The 15,059-nt window shown below is 42.4% G+C and overlaps 1 protein-coding gene across 1 annotated transcript in view; it reads left to right on the plus strand.

Annotated features, from left to right (window-relative positions):
- LOC115362280 (helicase ARIP4-like) overlaps window positions 1-9,509 on the plus strand; it is an 84,688-nt gene extending 75,179 nt beyond the window's left edge. The window contains 9 exon segments of the mRNA XM_030056138.1: window positions 500-599; window positions 1,417-1,622; window positions 3,017-3,192; window positions 3,464-3,660; window positions 4,024-4,223; window positions 4,559-4,648; window positions 4,894-4,989; window positions 5,767-6,530; window positions 6,532-9,509. Of these exon segments, the coding sequence (XP_029911998.1) occupies window positions 500-599; window positions 1,417-1,622; window positions 3,017-3,192; window positions 3,464-3,660; window positions 4,024-4,223; window positions 4,559-4,648; window positions 4,894-4,989; window positions 5,767-6,530; window positions 6,532-6,909 (2,207 nt within the window). The 3' untranslated portion in view covers window positions 6,910-9,509.
- Window positions 9,510-15,059: the final 5,550 nt, after the last annotated feature.

Here is a 15,059-nt window from a genome sequence, read left to right on the forward strand (position 1 = left end):
AAGTTTGACTTAATTGAATTGCTGACTTTCATATTGGACTGAGACTCTTAATTTGGAATTTTTCTGCCCTTGTATATAAATCCCTGCTTTATTATTAATCCAGTATGTTGGGAACCTGAACCAAACCTACAGTGTCACAGAAAAAAACACAATATGCTACAATAATACACTCTCCTTGATTTAGTGCTTATAGTTTGACAGCAGAGAGAGGGTCAACAGCTTGTTTAATGACACTTCAGCCCCACATGTTACTGTTGTGGGAGACACACCGGCTCTTGCAAAGACTGAACCTGCGATCTTTTGATTGCTGGACAGCGTCTGCAACCACTAGATCACACCTCATATACAGGAGAAACAGAAGTGAGAGAGAGAAACAGAAGTGAGAGAGAGTTAAAGGAAGGATTGGAGAAAGAGGAGTGTGTTAGAATGATGTGTAAAATAACCACGCAAGCCTCGAATGCCTCGTCTAACACCACGCTGATTGTGTGATGCGTTTAAGGACTGGATGGGAGCACAACTGCGTCGGAGAGAGAGAGGCTCATCAACCAGTTTAACGATCCCTCCAACACCTCAGCATGGGTCTTCCTGCTGTCGACCAGGTAATGCATCCACGCTTCCACACCTATTCACACACACACACACACACACACACACTCGTACAGGCCTATTTACACTTGACCCACATCGCTCTGATCCTCACACTTTGATGTCTCGCTCTGAGGCGGATTAGGAATGAAAGTAATATACTGTACATCTCCCGTGGATCAAAACTCTGACTTTATTATTTATTTTTTATTCTGACATTCATGTGTTCAAAGGGCTGGCTGTTAGTCTCACAAACACACACAAATACACAAATTCTGCAATCTCTACATTGTTTTTGTCTGTAAAGTATATGGTACCAATGTACTTTACATGTTTTCAGGTCTTACAGTATCATTGTTAAATAAATATAATTTAATTATAATTAATTGGAAATGATCTTAATCCTGATGTGGTAAGTACTAGTGTTTTCAAAATTAAAAACACATTTCCCATTCGTTTCTGTTGCAGATAAGAAATATGAAGATAAGAACCGATAATTTAGTGGGATTTTTTTTTCACTGGCCTCTCACATCTTTCACTGTTTGTCATTGAGGTCCTGAAAGCTTCAGTTCTGGAAGAATAGCGCCCTCTTCCTGTTTTGTGTTATAAAGCAATCTAGCAAGTTTCCCACCATATTCACCTGCTGACACACAAATGTCTGTTAAAATACAGCTTAGAGGATGTTTAATTTATGGTAATAAAATGTGTGAAAGTACCTTGAAGGAGCGTGACAACAGACACTCAAAATGAACATGGCAGTGATTTATTGAAATGTCACATTTAGCATCTTTAAGTAAACATAACTTGATGTCACACCTCTCTGGCCCTCAGGGCTGGCTGTCTGGGCGTGAACCTGATCGGTGCGAACCGCGTGGTGGTGTTCGACGCCTCCTGGAACCCGTGTCACGACGCCCAGGCGGTGTGCCGCGTCTACCGCTACGGCCAGAGGAAGCCGTGTCACATCTACCGGCTGGTGTGTGATTTCACCCTGGAGAAGAAGATCTACGACCGTCAGATCTCCAAACAGGGCATGTCAGGTGAGCTGGAGGAAAGCATGAAGAAGCACGGCTGGTTATGATAATCAAACATCATGACACCACATTTATCTAACGGCTGTAGTTTTCAGTCTCAAGGTGTTTTGCTTGTAGATGGAGGTTTGCTCAGCACAACTAGCCTGCTCCAGTCTTTGCTGTAAGCACCAGTGCATAGCCTTTTATATGACATGCATATGTACAAAGAAATTTTCCACTGTCCACTTCAGTAACAGACATATTTTTTCACCTGTAAAAATTCACAAAGTATACAAACAATGTGTACTTTTAAAAATGTTTTGTAATTCTGTGCTAACACATCAAAGACACACATTTAAAATCCGCTCACTACCTGCAGCTGCAGAGTCTGTCAGACAATCAGTCTGGTATCTGACGCATTAAAAAACACCATACAGCTTCTCTGTGGGAACATCCATCCACTCCTGTTCCCCGCAGGGCTGCAGACAGACCCACCACCAAATAATCAGCTTTGTGTTAAAGCAGAGCTCTCCTGCCAAGAGGCTCTTGTCTAACAGAGTAAACTGTCTCAAGTGTTTCACTGTAAGCTCTGACTGGTGAGACAGACACATTGAGGCCACGGATGTTTTCATAGAGCTGCCGCAACTCAGCTGAGCCATTTTTTTAGTCAGTGTTTTGTCAAGTGTAGCCTTTTATCTGTTCTTATGTTTCCAAAGCAGTTTGCCACACTGGGATGAAGATGTTTGTGCATTGAAACTATTCAGATCATGTCTGGTGTCAGAGCATTAGACAAGTATTCATTTTTTATTAGCGATGCTTTTGGGGTGTTTTTTTGATGCTGACACTGATACCCAGTATCAGTGTCCAGTAAAATGCCAATATGCATTTTTGTAAGGATCATAGTAAAAATGCTGGTACAAAACAGGCAACAAGTTTTCAGACAGACCTGCCTTTTTTTAAACAAACAAAAAGGTAGTTGTAAAAGTTGTTTTATTCATTGACTTATAATTTAACAATTGTATTAAGTGACAAGGTCCTAAGAAAAAAACTACTAATTTCACCATAATCCAAAAATTGGCAGTAAAAATAATACTGGAGTGGTTCCAGTATTGCTTTTTAAAGCTGATATCAGCTGATATCGTCTGCAAATTTATCAGGTCTACTCTGTTTTTTTTTTTTTTTTACACACAATGCTTTTGAAAACTGACAACATCAGGTTTTGTACAAAACTTCATTTTCAAATTGAATTGTTTTGTCAGGTATTTATGTGGTGGTTTTGAATATTTGACTTATCCTGCCTTTTCATTTCTCTTTCTTTCTACCTCCATCCCTCCTTCCATCATCAATCATGTCCCTCCTCTTCATCTTTCTCCCTTTCCCTTAAATCCTCCCTCTCCTCCATCCCTCCCCTTTCCCATCAGACCGGGTGGTGGATGATCTGAACCCCGTGCTGACTTTCACCCGGCGGGAGGTGGAGACTCTGCTTCACTTCGTGGAGGAGGAGCCCGACCCCTCGCAGGTGCAGCTGCAGGCCCAGGACGGCATGGAGGGCGTCCTGAGGAAGGCGCTGAACCTCTACCCTCACCTGATCACCAAGGTAGATGTACAGAGGATGATAAGGTCACACACACTCCGACAGAGGGTGTCATACTCAGCTCATAGTGGATTTACTGTATGAGCTGCCAACTGGGGAAAAACTGTTCACGTTCACCCCCTAGTGGTGATAAATAGTAGGACAAGTGAGAATTTTTGCAGGACTAATTATCTCCCAGTCTAAATGATCACCTACATACACACAAATACAGTCGGTTCTGCTCATGAAAGCAAAATCAGCAAAACCTTGACTCACGTTTTTTTCTCCTTTCCAGCAACCGTTCCCCCACGAGTCCCTGCTGATGGACCGCAGGGAGCTGAAGCTGAGCAACGCGGAGAAGAAAGCGGCCAAGAAGGGCTACGAGGAGGAGAAGAGGGCGTCGGTGCCCTACACCCGCCCATCCTACGCCCACTACTACCCCGCCAGCGACCAGAGCCTCACCAACATCCCCGCCTTCAGCCAGAGAAACTGGTGTGTGCTGCAAGCAACAAACTAACTAATGAAATAAAAATATAGATTTTTAGTTTTGAATAGTTAATAGTTTTTATCCACATTCAAACAGTCTCAGTAACATATACTAGCAATATCTAAAACTGTTAAAAACACCTGAGACGTAAAGAATAGAGCAATTAAATTAAACTGATCAATTCAACACCATTTCTTTGTGCTTCCAAAAAAAGGCACAAATTCAGATAAGAACACCAAATGAGCCTAAATAATGTATGAGTTCAAGACTGACTTATTGCTGCACCTTGGTTTGATTGACTGAAATAAAAATGAATAATGACAGCTGACTCTTATGAATCAGGTCTCAAACCTTGCTTTCCTCCTCAGGCGGCCTCCTCCTCGCGTGGAGGAGAAGCCGGTGGCCAGCGTCCGGCCGGTCCAGTCAACTCCGATTCCCATGATGCCCCGCCAGGCGTCTTCAGGCTCCGCCCCTAGCAACACATCGTCAAGCTCCAGCCTCGGGGGTTTCCCTGTCAACTACCTGCAGAAGGCCGGCGTGTTTGTACAGAAGATAGTCACCACCACTGGTAGGCAGACTGTAGACTCATGTCTTCATTTCATTCATTTTGATTCTGGTCCATTATAAACAAATAAAATATGGTTAAAGTTGGTAGTGGCTGTTTTTGTCAACCATGAAATATTTTTTGATGTTGCAAGTGGGAATCACTGATTGATCAGTGTCAGAATTTTATATGAAGGCCAATATCGATCAATATATATGTCAGCAAACCAAAATCTCAGTTGAAGCCAATACCCTTCTCTCTCTGTGTTGTTACTACATTAAACTTGAGAGGAGCTCAAACTGGGTGCAAAATGACTCTTTAACATGTGATCCTTGTCTTTTTTTTTTTTTTTTTTTCAGATATTGTGATTCCAGGCACCAACAGCTCGACAGACGTCCAGGCCAGGATCAGCGCCGGAGAGAGCATCCATGTTATCAGAGGCACCAAAGGTAGCTGCATAATTTCATATGAAAATATATTATAAGCCTCTGTGTTTTACATTACATGTGCAAGTTACAGTGATGTCCAAGATGTAGCAGCTGTCCTTTAAAAGCATCTTTTGAATGGCACACATTAAATTACAAACACTTGAATTTTTAGATCAGATTAGGGGAAAAAATCTTTTATTTGCTTGGCTGTTTAAATAATTGATTTCATGGTTATTGATCATTACTTTTCACTTTCTCTTTGGCAGGGACTTACATCAGGACGTGTGATGGACGCATCTTCGCCATCAGAGCTGCTAACAAGGCCAAGACAGGAGAGGAGAGCTCTACAGCGCCACCTAAAGGTATGCTTGTGCAGCACAGAGGAGCCTTGGTCACAGAGGCAGTTACACCTAAATGCACTGACATGTCATTTAAAGACAATATCTGCTCGGCATAGGAAAAAAATGTTGGCAGAAAACATTTGCATTTGAACTCAGTAGAAGTTGGATTAGCTCGTCTTTCAGAAGCTATCCCAGTTTTAAAATGTGTGGTATGTTAATTATGCAAATTAAAGCAAATGCAGTCCATGTCAAATTTTATCTTCAGTGGACTCTTGTCTGCTGTCAGAGATGAAAGCCTTGTCCACAGGCAAATTGCCATTAATTGTAACACTTGCAGTTGAAAAGCCCATTGATTAAAGGAATACTTCACCCTCCAAAAATTATTGTATCATTTAGCCACCCTTAGTTGTCTTGAATGTCAGACGAAAAAAGTCTTTAATTGCATGTCTGACAGAGGCCAAAGGATTTCAAAAACTGATCAGCAACTTTGACAAACAACAGCAAAAAGGAGATGAAAATATCCTTTTCAAACTGTCAAGAAATCTCAGCTAAAAATTTGCTAAATACACCATTTCCAGAAAACGCCTCATGCACAAGGAGCTGTGCACAGCTGACCTGCGTGTTCACTGAACTAAAAAACCGCCTCAGGCTTGTTCATTGGCCAGGAGTCCTACTTTTTCATCGGCTATATTGACACTTGAGTCAGCACACTGTCAACTAAAAATGTTACAAAATATGTAGTTTTTTGGTGAAGTATTCCTATAAGACCAACTTCTAATCCTTCTTTCCTTTTCTCAGACTCCCAGAAGCCACAAGACCTGTCAACCAATGGTAGCAACGGCTGCGTGTCACCTGACAGGAAGCAGCAGGTGCCTCCTGAGAGCGTGACCCGCCCCATTTCACCCGACAGCCCTGAGATCATCAACGAGCTGCAGCGCTACACCGTTGGCGCAGGAGCTGGCGCTCAAAAGCCAGCCACAGGCCAACAGGAGAGGGCGCCAGAGAGCATCACCAGTGCTGGTGTCAACATGAACAACATGGCTCCCACCAAACTGGGTCAGTCCAACGGCGGCAGCGGTAGTTTTGCCAGTGGAAACATCAGTATGCTTAAGAGCCATCACGACGTGTCCGTGGCTAACACAGTGCAGCCTAGCATGGACGCCACTGCCGCCCAGGACCTGAGAACAGGCTCCAAGCGCAAAGCCTCCACCCCATCCATGGACGAACGCACCAACAAGCAGCCGGCCACCGGCAAGCACTCCTCAGCCGCTCTGGCCTCACAGGCCTTCCCCTTCTCCGGGGGCTACGGCCTGCCTCCTCTGGGCCTCAGCCCGGCCATGTTGGGGTCAATTGGCGGGTCGCTGGGGCACCAGCTCTTCATGGGAGCGGGCTCGCCTTATTTCCAGCCTCCCCATGGTCAACTGGGCGACCCCTGCCTGATGTACCCTGACCCGTTTGGCTTAGGCGGAGCCGGCACAGTCCCAGCCTCATCCTCCTCCTCCTTACTGACCACAACCACCACCGCCGCCAACTCATCATCCTCTGCAGCATCTTCAGTATCGGTCAAAAGCCGCCAGTTCGGTGTCAGGCGCCCTGCCGCCGTTCATGCTGAGCCCCAGCATGGCTGGCATGGCCGGGATGCTCCCCCCAGGCTTCCCCCTCTCTTACAGCCAGTCGCTGGCCAGCCTCTATGCCGGATCGATGCTCCCTGGGGGTCTGCCGGGCTCAGCGGCCACCCCTGGCCCGGCCGGAGCCAGCTACCTCTCCCACTACCCGCCCACTGCTGTCTCCAGCTCCTCCTCATCCTCCCCCGCCTCCTCCTCCCCCTCCACCCGCTCCGAGAGCCACCGTGGCTCCGTGCTGGTCGAGAACGGCGGGAATATCAGCGGCACCGGCAGCTCGGACGACGACGACGATGTCATTGAGGTGATGGGACAGTGAAGGCTGAATGATGCTCGGTGGTTGTTCAGTTCAATTTAGGCGTCATCAGAACAGGATGATATCCTGTTGGCCAAGATCCAGGCTTCGTAAAGTCTGCGGCCAAGGCCGTGAGGGAAACCTATAGGGATTAATAAAAGAGAGACAGCTGAGCCCCTGCTATATATAAAGTGTTTCCTCTGTTCAGCTCACCTGCCTTGGAGAACGAGTGTCTGCATGGGGCATTGAACCCGGACTGGACACAGAGCGACAAATCCTTATGCTGAATATCTCACTTTAAAGAAGAGGAAGCCTGAGGGAAAAGGTTGAACTCCAAGAAGAAGAAAAAAAGAAGAAAACAAAATCAAAGGACTTTGGGCTTCCAAGTTTCTGTCCGATACTGGCATTTAAATACTAATCACTGGACTGATACTGCTGAGTGTGGACCTGCCGTGACCACAGACGGCCACTAGTTGTACTGTCGACTTTAGGAGATTCTAGCTCTGCAGCTTCGCTAATCGTCAAGAATCTTTTGCTTTTTTTCCAGCTAATTAAAAAAAACTGATGGTAGGCTAGAGTTGATATTAAAAAAAAACACAACAACTGTTTGACAATTAAGTTAGCTGGTAGTAAAGCCTGTTAAATATCAGTAACTTAAATGGTATTGTTTGTTGACTGTCAAATATTGCTACTGAATATTTCTCAAATGGTAGAGAGACAGGTCCTTTTTTTTTTTTTTTTTTTTTTTTTTTTTTTTAATGATATCTATTGAACTTATGAATTCACTGCCAGGACAGGAGGATTGTGTGTTTTTGTTCTTTGCTGATGGAAAAAAATGGGATCATCTTGAAATACTGAAGACTATTCATGCAAAGAGACGTGGTTGAGACTCATTGCGAAGGTTTAAAGACAATTACTGAAACCTTAAAAAAACTCTAATAACAGAATGTATGCTTATTTAAAACGCCTTTTAAAACCAGGCCTTTTTGAAAGGACAGCTTCTGTTTAGGCATCAGACTTGGGAAGATCTGATTTGTTTTTTGTTTTGTTTTTTTCTTTTTTGATATTTTATATTTATGTAATCTCTATTACATTTTTGTTTTCCAAAAAAAAAAAAAAAAAAAAAAAAAAAGATATCATTGCCTAATAACAGCCAGGCAACACTGAGTAAAAAAAAAAACTGTGCTCTGGTGAGGCGGCCTCCTTGTAGCGGAGAAAACAACCAACAGAAAATGCCTTTTTTTTCTCGCCTCCATCTTTCTGAATGTTAACTGTGAGAGAGGAGGGGTGAAGAGAGACGGACAGTCATCGAGGCTCTCTGAATCTCGCCCGCAGTCTTACTGTAGCCTAGTGAAAATGATGCAAAACACACAAGCCTACATGCTATACACACACACACACACACACACACACACACACATACACACACACCCCCAGAGCCACTGAACTTGCAGCTCTGAGAGTTTTTGCTCCCGCCGTGACGTTTTTCCTGTTTATCTGTGTGTCGTGTCCTCAAAGAGGCTCTCTCAAGAATTTTTGGGAAACAAAAAAAAACAAAAAACAAAAAAAAACTTGGGGTGTGTAACTTCGGTTTGGTGACTCTGACGCTCTGATTGACAGCACAGATCATTTTGGATTTTTTTTTTTTTTTCTCCTTCTCATCTCGTTTTGTGACAAGAGGTCAATTGTGAAACCAAACCGATTCGGAGAGAAGGTGCAGCTTTGCCAAAAAAAAAAAAAAAAAGAAGAAGAAGGAAAAATAAAAAAATCTGCACAAGCACATCGTACAACCTCGATCACTGAGGATTGTGTCTTAAGAGACCAAATAACCCTGTCAGCAGCTTAACAGGAGATTTTCAAAAAGAAGTAAAGCTCTCTCTCTCTCTCTCTCTCTCTCTCTCTCTCTCTCTCTCTCTCTGTGTACAACATCCTCACAGCCGCAATTAAGAAATCCATGTCCCGTTTTCTCCGCACGACCTCACAGTCACTCTGGAAACTGGAAACCAGACACACGTTTGAAAAGTCAGAGTTTGGGTTTGCAGGCTGATCGGCTGATGGAAAAGCTCCATTGCAAGATCAGATCAACCATAACACATTTTTTTTTTCTGCTGTTCCCCCGTAGGCGCACTGCACACCTCCTCACACACACACCTCGTACCTGTATGGAGAAAAAAAAAAAAAGGAAAAAAAAATCCGTTCCCAAATAATTACAGAAAAAGCTCATCGTCAGACATCTTAGGGCAAAGACGAAACATTTCCTCTTCTTTTCTTCCACGCATTCGTTCATTCATATTTCATACTTTGATACTGAACTCGCTAGTTTACTTATTATTGTTTTTCTCGTTTTTTTTTTTTTGTTTTCCCTCTTTTTACGATGTTTGAATTTACCAAATTAATTTATTTATGATGGTGCATATTTATTCATTTGTATTTTTATTTTTGTACTATTTCTTTTTTTTTTCTTTTCTCTTGTTTGTAAGATTTTTATGGTCATTATTATTATTGTTGTTGTTGTTTTTTGTTGTTGTTATGACAGTTGGGAGCGCTTCGGTTTCTTGTCTTCAGTGATTAAAAAAAAAAAAAAAAAAAACACAAAAAAGTGAAGATCTGCCGTCTGACCCAAAGCATGTGAGCTTGTGTTGACTTTGCATGTGGACCAACCAATCGGTGCATGTCTATGCACAGTTAATATCCAAAATACAAACATAAACGCAGCATTTATTAGACGGTTTCTCATTAGAAAGGTAAAGAAGACACCAGGGTTCCACCGCGATATTAACCGCGATATCGAAATGTGTGTGTGTGAGTGTGTGAACCCTGTGCTGTTTTTCTGTTGGTTCAAATTTCATGGAAATATTCAGAATGTTCACACATGTATCTGTATACGTTAGATATTCTTGAATCTGAGCGTCTCAAGCCAATGAGCGATCATCGTGCGCATGTAGGCTCCAAACGATGACGATCACAAGTCGTGGGTCAGACGCCGCGGCGATCCGAACCGCCGAGGCCAAGACTTTTTTTTTTTTTTTATGTCATCCAGCGCTTTTCTGTTTCATCCTGGTTCATGTCCATATCATCCGAAATGTCCATCTTTTTCATCCCTCTGATGGCAAAGCAGACGAAACGACAGCGACTTTCCTGTGTTGAACTTCTTTGGTTGTCAGTTTAGCGGCGGTGGCGGCGGCGGCCGTTCTGTTGCTTTCACAGCTTTCTACTTGAATTTACATATTTATTTATCTATACGAATCGATTCAGTCGGGAACGCCGAGCGGCTGTTTGAATTCCATTTTAGCCGAGTAAGATTGAAGCTGCTGTCTTTGAGGACTGGCTCTAGTGAAAGCCTGTTTTTGTGTAGTTTATCAAATGGATAATGTGTATGACATTGGTTGACTTTTAGATCCTTTTTTTTTTTTTTTTTCTTTTTGAAGTTTGTAAATAAAAAGAAACATGTTCTGAATGGTACTTTTCCCATTTTCTTTATGGTAGTAGCCTTGCTCGTAGTGCAAATACAATACCTGCCCCCTTCCCTCTCTCTCTCTCTCTCTCTCTCTCTCTCTCTCACACACACACACACACACACACACACACACACTCTCTCTCTCACACACACACAGGCAGCCGAGTACATTTGATGTCCTTTTCAGCTTTCAGTTTAGACCAATTTTGCACTGCTCCCATGAAACTGAGCGACTTTTCTATTTCATCAGTGTCATGAGAACGGACTGGAATGTCAGTCCACATGAAGAAGGAACAGAACAGAACCAACAAGTTATCGTGTGTTTCCCTTTGTTTTTATGCAAAAGTGGGCAAATTTATCTTGTGTCGTGAACCTGTTGCACATTGCATGTCTATACAATCAGTCAGCGTATAAATCAAATCCAGGCCAACGCCTCTTCTGAAGCAGGTAGGGAAAATCATGAGGGCTGAGATTAAAGGAACAACCCACTTTAAACACTGCTAAGAAACTGCTTGTGGTGATGCAACTTTGAAGCACAACCGCAAGTGATTTTGATAGAAAGTTTATCGGTAATCTAACACACATCGGCGATAAATGTCACGTTTGGGTGTCGGTCCCTGTCAATCAAAGAGCCGTGGGCTTCTTTTGCTCCGACATACCAGGAGAAATCCACCATAGAAGAAGACAGAGACCGGTTTCTCCACCTCAGCAGACCAGAATGCAATGCGGCTGTGTGTGTGGAGTATGGGATGTGACCCAATGTGACCTTGTGATCATGATCTTACTATCAGAACTACATATGTAACCAAAAGCTAAATGCAGCAAATTCAAAGGCATTCTGGAAATTGTGGGAAATTTTATGAAGAAAATGAGGCTTGTAAAAGGAAAGTGTGTAAACCAAAAAAAACAAAAAAAAAAAAACAAGCTGCAATATTTTTTTATCACAAAACAGCTGCTTTGAACATCTCTGATATTTATGCATCATCAATCTGAGGGGATTTTTCCTTTAATCTTGGAAACCTTAGACATTTTGTGTTTAGCTATGCAAGCTGTGCTCACTCCATCGCTGCAAACGAGGTTTTGTTGCGTCTCCGTTGTTGCTGTTCCTCGGTTTTACAAACTGTTTGTGAAGGCCGGGTATCACATGGAGCTCACACTGCTGTGCATTGATTAATGTCTTTCTACTTCCGTCAAGTTTTGCTACCGATACGTTTGTGTGTGTGTCATGGATTAGATGTGAAACTGTCAGACAGCGGCTTTTATTTAGAAAACAAAAAAAAGAAGAGGTGAGGCGGTGCCTATTGGAATCAAGCACATCTCTCGAGTCTGTACGATGTTTGGAAATGATGTTGAATTTGTATTTTGCCCCTTTGTGCTGTGCTTTTATGTGTCACGAGCAATGAAATCCATGATGAATCCAAACTGCTGGCTGTTCATTTGTGTGTGTAGGAAGCTGCAAAGTCCAAAGTGCAAGTGAAACGTTAAAATCATACGTTCAGCATCTGAAACATGCTGTGATCGAGGTAATTAAGAAATGATCATACTTTCTTAAGAGATCAGTAATCTTAGTGCCCACTTACAAAATAAATCACTCATATTTTAGAGGCTGACACTTTATTGTAACGTATTCGATTGCATTTAAATTTTGGTTGCAAAGGTGTTTAGAGACCATAAATAGTCTTCTCAGGTGGAGACAGGGTGCAGGATCTAACTCTTTTTCCTGCATTTACCTGCTTGGTTTTTATCCTACGCTCGTGTCAGCCTGTGAACGCCTCTTGGGTGTGTGAACAGACGGTTTTTGATGCTGGTTTCCATTTTACAGCAATGACACAAGCCAAAAAAAAAAAAAAAAAAAAAAAATATTACCCTCTCTTTACTGTACGTCTCAGCTGCTTCAGTGGCGTGTCCTGGTCAGTTTTTATGGAAACTAACTTGGAGGGAGAAATCTGGGTTTGGGCTGCATCGTCCTGGTTTCCATGTCCTAGTTAAATGCATGGTCACTGACAGGGTGATAGCAGGTGTGTGTGTGTGTGTGTGCTCGTACTCCATAGGGAAGCTGTTGTTCATGCTGCTGGACATGTAGGCACAAAATTGAATCCCAAAAAAGAGAATCAGGCCAGGAGCTACGGTGTCAGCCTCCTGCACTATTTCACCCAACAACTACATTTTTAAAAACTGCATTTGACCTCCAAATGATGGACAATTACCTGCCAAAGCAGAGAGGGTGCCAGGAAAATAATAATAATAATAATAATAAATGATAAATGTGGTCAAACAATAGCAGTTTTGAAAATGCCAGACCTCAGAAAGGTCCAGCCAGTTGTAAATATTTGTGTGAAACGTCCCGTGCGGCTGAGTGGAGTGTGAGCGCAGGGCAGCTGGTGACAAAATAAGCCGGTGGGTGAAAAAACGGCTGGCACATTTCCGCCCATGACTGGTACGTTCTGGATTTCACCGAAATTAATCCGATCGGTTTCACCAGGAATTTGTTTTGATTGTGTGAATGTGTTGCACAGGGAGAGGATGGAGGGCGTGCGTGTGTGTGTGTGTGTCGAGGCGTGGTCCTGTGTTTCCTCTCTCATTGAGCAGAATTCAACATTAAATTTCAGTCAGATGAATCATAATTCAACGTGTCATTCACTGTTTCAAACATGTTTCTTTTCCCTAAACGTGGAGACTGCATCGCTTAACCAAATTTTAAAGTGTAGCTGAGCACAATGAAGGGATGTTTCTGATAAAATACTCAACCAAATAAATCATTTTGCAGGAAATTTAACATATGCACATGATTATTTAGGCAGCCCAGGTTCAGAAATAAAATGCAGAAACCCTCAAACTGAAAGGGCACAGAGGAACTATGTGAGTTCAGTACACCCAATGCAAATGAGTGGTTATTAATCTCATTTATGGCAGAAAATCCACATCATTTGTTTGATTTCTGGCTCATAAATACTAAAATTCACTTGACACAAGCCATCAATTTTGAGAATATAACGCCTCCAAATGACGGCTGTTTATCCATCACAGTGGCTGAGAGATGAGACATTAAATGCATCACGGTGACATTTGACTCTCCTGACCCTGTTTCCTCCAGCCGGTTCTGGCTGTTTTATTCCTGAGGAGAGAGGTCGGTGTAATTTGTATTCCCCCATGTAGACAGTAACCACGCTGTGCCAGGTAATGTGAGGCTGCCCAGGGGACAGAGGAGGCGTTTCATGTCTGAATAATAAGTGGGAAAACGCTGCATCTCTGGTTGGTCTCCTGCAGCGCCTGCACACAGACGCAGGTCACGTTCAGCTTGGATTTGGCTGGGAAAATGTAAAATGGGACACAAGGATCGTGTGACCCAGTGAACTGACAGGTTTTTTTGGTACTGTCGTGCCATTTAAACACCATCACCTGCTATTTTTGGGTTAAAAACTCTGTTAAATGCCATGAAACACAGTGAATGTACAAACCACCCGGTGCATTTTTAGTGATATTGAGTCAACAATCTGCATCTCACTGGTCTCAAAGTGTGCGAAGCCCTTCTTTAACTCATTTGCTTCTCTTTATCTGCCTCTCCTTTGTGATTAGTGTAGATTTAAAAAAGAGAAATTAATGAGGAATTGGGACTTTTGCCAGGATTCACCCCGTCAATGTGATTTAAACGTGTCTCTAGTATTTTATAGAGACCCAGGTAACTATTTCATCCACCCACCTGCCACTTGTACTGTTTTACCAGACAGCTGAGATTTATTTTAGAAAACATTTGTGTCTCCAGTGTTGGATACCTGCCCAGGTGTCTCACAGATTAGACACCCAGCACAAAAATGTGCCGAGTAATTTCCAGACCTGACAAGCAGAGCCGCCTGTGTGTTACACACTCATCTGAGTCATCAGGCGCACAGAGATGTTACCACGAGGCACAAATAAACTTCCCATGTTTATTTTGATTTTTGATTTTTTTTTCTTCCTCTCCTCTGAATGGCTGCCTGCATTATCTATCAGCAGCCAACATGTTTTTTTTTTTTTTTCCAGCTTTCAGCCTATAAAGTAGCTTTTCTAACGCTGTGCTGCCCGCTTGATGTTTCCTTGTCAGAGTATTTGTACATGTTTTGTCTTTTTTTTTTTTTTTTGGGTGTGGTTTCGGTGTGATTGTGAAATATGTCATGTTTAGAATAAAATAAATGTGTCTGTGCTCCTCTGTGTGTCCTCACTGCACTGCTGTGGAGGGATTCTGTCGAGAAAACACAACACTTTGAGAAAAGTGAACTGTAGTGACGCTATAATTCATTTTAAAAGGACTTACAAGTTGCCCTATCACAATAAAACAGCAGGAAAATGACATAAAATAATATAATATCCTATATGAATATTATAGTAATACCAAAGGAAATTTAGGATAAAGAAACTAACTGTATCTGTATTTTCTGTTATTACTGTTTTATTATATTAGGGTCTAAATGAAGTGACAGCTGATCTGTCTGTAGAGTCTTTTGGCCCAAATCTTCTGAAAACACACAGAGAAGACTGTCAATCAAACAGGAACTTACAAACTGATGAGCTACTGCGCATGCGTGGAGAGCATCATCGACTGGCAAACCTAGAAACACTGTAATACTAATACTAATATTAATAGTACTACTAATAACAATAATACTACTGATGATGATGATGATGATGATAATAATAATAATAATAATAATAATAATAGAACTGTCAAACTTTTTAAAGA

The sequence above is a fragment of the Myripristis murdjan genome, chromosome 7 (assembly GCF_902150065.1).
Source record: "Myripristis murdjan chromosome 7, fMyrMur1.1, whole genome shotgun sequence".
NCBI classification, from domain to species: Eukaryota; Metazoa; Chordata; class Actinopteri; order Holocentriformes; family Holocentridae; genus Myripristis; species Myripristis murdjan.